An 8,458-nucleotide genomic window follows, 5' to 3' on the forward strand; every position below is an offset into this window, starting at 1 on the left:
CGAGGGAAAGAAAAAAAAAAAAAAAGAGTTTTATGTGGATTTTAAAATTAAACTCTACTGAAACATAATTTTTCCAAAGTTTCTTAAATTCAAGACAGACAATATATTGATAATCTTCTATTTAACTTGGTATCCAATGTTTTGTAAAAGATCCCCTCCTCTGAGTTAGATTTGTGCCTTCAACTGTTTATATTATATTATTAAGCTTGTGAGGCTATTTAGGAACAAGATATCTGTTCAAAAATCCCTCTAGAAAGTTTCTTACATTATTTATGTCACTACTAAAGATATTTCTCCTCCCTTAAAAGAAAAACAGCTCCTTTAAGTACAAAAGAAAAAAATCATTATTTAGCCAGCAATGTTGATAAAGGACTCGTTTGCTTCTAGCCGCCCCATCATTGCCTTTTATACACTAATTGGCTTCCTAAATCTCTGCTCTCAAAGATTGTCAAGTAGCCAGTTAATTTGATAGTAAATTTAAATGCTATTCTCATATTCCCTTAATTAAACATAAATGTTCATGTTTTTTATGTAAATGGTTTTAGTCTCACAAATCAGTTAATCCCTTAACTAGATTATACATGATTTTTGAAAGCTCTGAACTTTTGTCTGTTTCTTTTCTCCTGCAAGTTTAATATACTTAACAAAAATTGTCACATTATACATCACAAAAGCTTTCATCTTGTTTCAAAAGAAAAGAGAAAAAAATTCAAATGCCAATTAAAGCCAAAATCAACTATTTTCAGCCTCAATTTTTAAATGCCAGTTTGTTTTTACCTAATTCTAGTAAATTTATATAGTGTAATTCTAAACGTCGCTATTGGACATTACCCGGCTGAAGAAAAGCAGTAGCAACTTTTCACCATCTGTGCTGCTTTTGAAAACCAGCCCCTCCCATTTGTGGTCTGGGCCATTCACCCTGGGGCTGATGCGGGGGGGGGAAGCCCTCACAACAGCGCTCTGAACGCTAACTCTAGGAATTGCCAGTCGTTACTTTGCAGTTGAATGTACTGGAGAATGGCCCTCTATTAACAGGGTACCAACAAAAGAAATAATGACTCTTTTAAAAAATTTTGTTTTGTATTAAGTTTATTGAGGTTACATTGGTAAAGTGACTTTCTACGTTCAATAAACCATAAAGGGAAATACTGATTAGGAGGGGAGAGGAAAGGAATAGATAGAAACACCAAGTAAAGGTCAAATCTTTACATTTTTGAATAGACCATTTTCTGCTGAACTAGCTAATATTTCCAAAGCCTTTGAATTTCAAATTCCTATGAAATTCAGGTTTTCCAAAACGCAAGTGGGAAAGAAGTGTTTTTCAGTATAAAATAAGGTTCTAACTAGTCTTCAGTTTGTTTTTGTTTGTTTGCTTGTTTGTTTATTTTTAAGAGAGAGACCGAGACAGAGAGTGAGAGAGAGACGGTTAGGGTATAATTACAGAACTACAGCCTGGTGGGTATGCCTAGAATTCTTGGCGAAAATACACAACTTGGGGGAAAAAACAAAAAACAAAACAAAACCTGGTGTTCGCGGGCGCGGGTCTGCCTGTTTAGAACATGGTGCATAATGAGGTTGCTAAATTAGGGAAAACAGAGGAAGGGAGACAGAGATTCCACTCCCCCGAGTAATATACAAATGTACTAGTTACTGTTGTTTCGTGAGTAGAGTTGTTTTTAAACAGAAAGTACCAACTACCATCACCACCCCGAAAAGTGAACTGGCATCAAATGTACTTTTAATTCTTCTTCTGTTCCCACACGCTCAACAATTTTGGTTCTCAGGGCCTAACCATTCTACTGTGAAACCTGACAAATAGCAAAAATCTTGACAGAGAACTAAAGAGAAGAGCGGGAGAGGGAAGAGAGGAAAATGGAGAAGGGCAGGGAGAGAACGCTCTTAGCCACCCTCCTGGCTAACTGAAATGCTTGTTCCCGAGATTACAGTAATTATAGCCCCAGCATGAGTTCCATACAAGCGCTAAATGAAACAGCACATCAATTAAAAAATAAATAAATAAACACTCCATTCTAGGAGAAAGACAACCCCCTGGGACGTCCTAACAAGCGTAAATGAACCTGCCAGGCCGCCAAGCCCTCATCCCTCCAACCCACCACCAAATTAAGGTGGTCGCAAAGCTGGCGCGGGCAGAGCTGGTAGGCGTCCCAAGTAGCTGCTAAAAGCAGCCTAAGTCCCGCTCCGCTCCTTACAGATCACCTACACCTGTCCTCACGTCAGCGCCGAGGTGCAGCACCACCTCTCACGGAAGAGAAGGTGGTTCTGGCCACCTTCAGATAGATAGATGTATATATGTTCCAAAAGTACGAGGTGGAGAGTGAATCTAGCCGCAGTTTCTAGTGTGTCCTATTTATAAGTTTTTCTTCCTTTCTTTTTTTTAAAGGAGAAAGGGTTTTATTTTTCTTAAGGAAGCACTGGGTCCTGGATGCCTTATATATTTAATCTCACCACACTATCAGAACGCCCTTTGAGACAGGTACTATTACCCCGCTCTCCTGATCAGGGCACTGAGGTTTCTCCAGGTCACTCGACCCAGGCGTGAGAACCCCGGGACAGCCCTTGTGCACCGCGTACCTCTTGTGCCCAAGGCTGGGCGCCGGTAAACCTCCGCCTGGGCTGTCCCGAGTCCTGCCCCACCATCCAAAATAAACTGTCATCGTTCCTGTTCCTCCCCCATTTCCAAGTCTCAAAGACCATCATTCTGAGAACTCCAAGTAGGGCACCCTTTCCCGGGTCTCCCGCAGTGACCGGCCCCAGCTCACGTAGGGGCGCGGGCCGCCATCACCGGGAGGTCACCCACATTCGGGGAAAGTCGTAAACAGGGACTTAATTTGTTTTAAATGGGTCTAGGAGAGCACGCGCTACATTAAAACCTTGTCCTCATTCCCCAAGTGAAGACTTGGAGATGTACCTGAGTCCTCAGGCTCGCTGACAGTCGGGGAGAGGGTGGGGCGGAGAGATGGGGGAGAGGACAGTAGTGGAAAAACCTCAGTCTCTTCGGTCAATAATACCAAGGTTACCAAAACTCTCCAGCGGAAGACAGCTAGCAGGGGATTTGGGGGCGGGGATGATGAGGACACTCAGACCGCCTTAAGGAGGCCTGGGCCTTGGGAACACGGAGACTCCGCCCCATCCCCTGTGATTGGTGTGCGGGGCCGTAGGCGGAGACCGAGTCCGCGCTGTATAAATATTCATGAGTCAGCCTGGAAGCTGGTGGGGTTGCAGCCAGGAAGTTTGAAGGGCGCAGCTCCCGTGGAAGAGGAGGTGGCGGTGGGGCGTGGGGAGAGGCGCTCAGGTGTCTGTTCAGCTTTCTGGTCTGGATTTGGTTCTGCGTGTCTAGCGAGGAGGGGACTGCCTGGACGTCGCCGATTGCAGACCCAAGCGTGGAGAGGACTTTCACTGGACCAACGCCGGGAAGAGAGGGCGGCGGCCTAGGCGGAGGCGGGTCCCCAGCACCGGAGGCAGCAGTGCGGCTTTGGGAATGAGCCTGAATCCCTGGGAGTGTAAAGGGGGCCGTAAGGGCTGACCCGGCGCTGGAGAGGCCTTGGCGAGCCATCTTGACTGCGCGCCACAGCCCGAAAGGAAACTTGCTGCGCCGCCGCCCTCTGCTCCCAGCCAAGTCGCCGGCGCCGGCGCAGCGCGAAGTGGCCCAGCGCGCAGGAGAGAACGCTAGCTAGTCAGGGATGATAAGCCAGGGGGCAGCCGCTGTACTCCGAAAGGGCTGAGCTCGATCAGTGCAGGCCCTCCGGACTGGAGCGCACTTTTGCAGCCACCCTCATCTCCCCGGAGCGGCGGACCGCGCCGTGTGGACGTTTCCCGAGAAGGGACTAGGTTATCGACAGATCCCCTCAGAGAGAAGCAAGAGAAAGACCAGCAGGGCACCCGCTCTCCTCTTCTCCGGTTCTCTCGCTGGATCATCTCGAGCCCCTCTGTGCGCTGCCTGGAGGGCGAGGGCACGCAGCATGGAGTGGGGTTACCTTTTGGAAGTGACCTCCTTGATGGCCGCCTTGGCGCTACTGCAGCGTTCCAGCGGAGCTGCCGCCGCCTCAGCCAAAGAGCTGGCATGTCAAGAGATCACGGTGCCACTGTGCAAGGGAATCGGCTACAACTACACTTACATGCCTAACCAGTTCAACCACGACACGCAGGACGAGGCGGGCCTGGAGGTGCACCAGTTTTGGCCGCTGGTGGAGATCCAGTGCTCTCCCGACCTCAAGTTCTTCTTATGCAGCATGTACACGCCCATCTGCTTGGAGGACTACAAGAAGCCCCTTCCTCCCTGCCGCTCGGTGTGCGAGCGAGCCAAGGCTGGATGCGCACCCCTCATGCGCCAGTACGGCTTCGCTTGGCCGGACCGCATGCGCTGCGACCGGCTGCCAGAACAGGGCAACCCTGACACCCTCTGCATGGACTACAACCGCACCGACCTCACCACGACTGCACCCAGCCCGCCGCGCCGCCTGCCGCCGCCGCCTCCTGGCGAACAGCCGCCCACCGGCAGTGGCCACGGCCGCCCGCCAGGGACAAGGCCCCAGTCCCGAGGCAGCGGGGGTGGCGGCGCAACGCCCTGTGAGCCGGGCTGCCAGTGCCGCGCGCCAATGGTGAGCGTGGCCAGCGAGCGGCATCCGCTGTACAACCGCGTCAAGACCGGGCAGATCGCCAACTGTGCACTGCCCTGCCACAACCCTTTCTTTAGCCAGGACGAGCGGGCCTTCACCGTTTTCTGGATCGGTCTGTGGTCTGTATTGTGCTTTGTGTCCACCTTCGCTACGGTGTCCACCTTCCTCATCGACATGGAGCGCTTCAAGTACCCTGAGCGGCCCATCATCTTCCTCTCGGCTTGCTACCTCTTCGTGTCGGTCGGCTATCTGGTACGGCTGGTGGCTGGGCATGAGAAGGTGGCGTGCAGCGGTGGCGCGCCGGGTGCTGGCGGCGCCGGTGTTTCAGGCAGCGCGGCGGCGGCGGCGGCGGCGGCGGCGGCGGCGGCGGCGGGCGGGGGCGCGGCAGCGGCAGGCAGTGGCGGCCCGGGCGGGCGCGGCGAGTACGAGGAGCTGGGCGCGGTGGAGCAGCATGTGCGCTACGAGACCACGGGCCCGGCCCTGTGCACTGTGGTCTTCCTGCTTGTATATTTCTTCGGCATGGCCAGCTCTATCTGGTGGGTGATCCTGTCGCTCACGTGGTTTCTGGCGGCGGGCATGAAATGGGGCAACGAGGCCATCGCTGGCTACTCGCAGTACTTCCATCTGGCCGCGTGGCTCGTGCCCAGCGTCAAGTCCATCGCAGTGCTGGCGCTCAGTTCCGTGGACGGCGATCCAGTGGCGGGCATCTGCTACGTGGGCAACCAGAGCCTCGACAACCTGCGGGGCTTCGTGCTGGCGCCGCTGGTCATCTACCTTTTCATCGGAACCATGTTTCTGCTTGCCGGCTTCGTGTCGCTCTTCCGTATCCGCTCGGTCATAAAACAGCAGGGCGGCCCCACCAAGACACACAAGCTGGAGAAGCTCATGATCCGCCTGGGCCTCTTCACCGTGCTCTACACGGTGCCAGCCGCCGTCGTGGTCGCCTGCCTCTTCTACGAGCAGCATAACCGCCCGCGCTGGGAGGCCACCCACAACTGCCCGTGCCTGCGGGACCTGCAGCCAGACCAGGCACGCCGGCCTGACTATGCCGTCTTCATGCTCAAGTACTTCATGTGCCTGGTCGTGGGCATCACCTCGGGCGTGTGGGTCTGGTCAGGCAAGACGCTGGATTCGTGGCGGGCCCTGTGCACCCGCTGCTGCTGGGCCAGCAAGGGCGTCGCTGTGGGCGGGAGCGGGGGTGTGAGGGACGCGGGCGGGCCCGGCGGGGGAGCCGGAGGAGGGCCAGGCGTTGGAGCGGGCTCTCTCTACAGTGACGTCAGCACAGGCTTGACCTGGCGATCTGGCACGGCCAGCTCCGTGTCTTACCCAAAGCAAATGCCATTGTCCCAGGTCTGAATGTAAGGAAAGACCTCATCTTCCTCAGCCCCCCCCCAAAGGAAGGGTGGGCGAGGAAGCCAAGTGCTGTGAAGGGACACTCGAAGGGCTAGAGCTGATATTTCCACCCCTTCACCGTGTTGACTGCTATTGGCATGTTAATGAACTCTTAATGGTATCCATTAGCTGGAACTTAAATAACTTGCTTAGAACTAACTACCTGGTATTGACCGCTCCCAGCCCCAGCCCCCTTTCCTCCGTTGATAAACGAGGAGCTCCTCCCACGAGGCATTAATTTTGGCAGAAGAAGGTGGACTCTCCAGCTTTCCAAGAACCCAAGGTTTGGAGCGCTCGTTGGTTGCTGTTTGTTGAGCTTGAAGCCAAATCTACAGATTTCACCTGAAAGACCTATTTTTCTTCTAGCTTAACTCTTACTCCTTACCCATCCTAGAGGAGGGATGATCGCGACCTAATGGAATTGCACGGTTTGGGTATTCTTAATGACCAGGCAAATGCCTTAAAGTAAGTAAACAAGAAATGTCTTAATTATATACCCCCAAGTAAATACGGGTTTCTTACCTTAGAGGATGTATTTATATAATTATTTGTTAAATTGTAAAAGTTGTGAAATATGTATATATCCAGAGACATACAGTCTGTACATTTTTTGTAAAAAAGTTTATAGAAGCCACTCCTGTAAGAACAAATATAAGTTTTCTATTTTGTCAATAAAATGACTTTTGATAAATGATTGAAACATTGCCCTTTCCCCGTACCTCTTCTAAACTGTTACCTGTAAAGTGCTTGCTAAGGACATGAAAGAATGGACAGTTTCTGGTTTCTCTGTACACTGACTTTAGGCATGGAGAAAACGCTAGTTTTTAAGTTGTTAGCAAAGTAACACTGTTGAACTGAAATCAATACTGAGTTTTTGCACCTTCCAAAAAGATATTTTTAATGATAGCTCTTTTTTTTTTTTTTTTAATGCATGGATAACAACACTCACCTTAGCGTGTGTAAGTGGACTATTGCAAGGAAGTAATTCTACTCAGGCCTTGTTATTTATCTTGTATAATATCACTAAAGACTTCAAAATTCCACATTTATTTCTCTCTCATGTCCGTGGTTTTGAAAGCAACTGGACTGAACACACTGTTGAGGGTGTAAAGATGAATGTTTTAAGCTGTCGAACACATTATACAGTTTAAGTCACTTGACACTCTGGTGGTGGAACAGACATCCTTAATGGATTAAACTAACAGGTTAACATCTTAATATCAAATGTGCTGCTTTTCCTAGAGAAAAAGCTATTGTTCCTCTGTCAAGACTAAGCTAATTTATTTGAGCAGAAGGCTGTTGAATTAGAAAAAGAATGCTTTGGCAATTGAACTTTTTACCTGTCCGCCCAGTGGCCCAGCACATCATTTCTTTAAGAGGAGCTAAATGAATAGGGTTAATCTGTAGGGAACTTGGTCTTTTGAGTTCGTAAAACTTTGATCTTTTCTCCTCTCCAAATGTGCTGTATAGTCTGAAGTTTCTTTCCCTACTGCCTGGCTCCTCTTGGTGCAGACCAATTGGCCACCGTGGAGCCTTAAAGTTTTTCCATTAAAGGAATGTGGGACTTTTACTTTAAAAAGGAGAGAGAGCGAGGAAGACTTGTAACAGTTAGTGGAAGACCTGAGAGGCACAAGTGTGCTCAGCCTTTTAAACAGCTTTTCTGTGCATTGTTAGCCAGCCTGCAGGCAGCTAGGCATGGATTGAAGCATTATAGAAAAGGGCTCTGAATGCCCTACAGGTGGCCTGTGCACATAATCCCCCAATTTAAAGCATTTTTCTTTGCTTGACAATTGTATTACACAACTCCCTTCTTTTTAGCTCCTAATTGAACCAATGTTTAAAAAAAAACCCTCAGGACCTACATTCTATTCACTAAAGTCTGACAAGTTTCTGAACTGAAACTTTAAAAAGCACCGGAAGTAAAAGCTTCTTGAGCAGACATTTTTCTTTTTCACATATTTTTATTTCTTATGATTGTTATTTTCTGATAGATTAACAATAATTTTAAAGTAATTGGTAAGGTTATGTGTTCATACTGAAAAGATAGCCCCAGGTCCCTTATTAACCTGTCAGTCAAATAAGAAACAGGCAGCTATCCTGCTAATGATGGGGACATCATACTGTGGGGTGGAGACATGTTCTCTGCAGCCTGCTAAAATGTTTGTTCTCTTTATTTTTCCTAACAGGAATATTTAGTGGTTAAAAAAAATTTTTTTTTTTTAATGAATAAAAGGGAGACTACTTCCCTGGCTTATGTTAGAGGCTTTTGAGAAGACTTTCTTGATAGAAACATTTTGCAAATCCTTTCCAAAGTCATTCTTGGAGTTAATTGGATTGCTGAAATTAAATATGCAATAAGAACACCCACGTTAGCTATCATGCCGATTTTATTTTTTTAAGTCAGAAGCATTGTAAAATTCACCTCCCAA

General features: G+C 48.8%; 1 protein-coding gene across 1 annotated transcript; it reads left to right on the forward strand.

Moving 5' to 3' along the window:
* Window positions 1–3,246: 3,246 nt before the first annotated feature.
* FZD8 (frizzled class receptor 8) lies at window positions 3,247–6,723 on the forward strand. Its single transcript, XM_090266139.1, has one exon. It carries the CDS (start codon window positions 3,981–3,983, stop codon window positions 5,991–5,993), a length of 2,013 nt encoding a protein of 670 aa, XP_090122265.1. The 5' UTR covers window positions 3,247–3,980; the 3' UTR covers window positions 5,994–6,723.
* The last annotated feature ends 1,735 nt before the right edge of the window (window positions 6,724–8,458 follow it).

The sequence above is a fragment of the Furipterus horrens genome, unplaced genomic scaffold, assembly GCF_987537825.1.
Source record: "Furipterus horrens unplaced genomic scaffold, mFurHor1.1.pri manual_scaffold_2, whole genome shotgun sequence".
Classification (NCBI taxonomy): Eukaryota; Metazoa; Chordata; class Mammalia; order Chiroptera; family Furipteridae; genus Furipterus; species Furipterus horrens.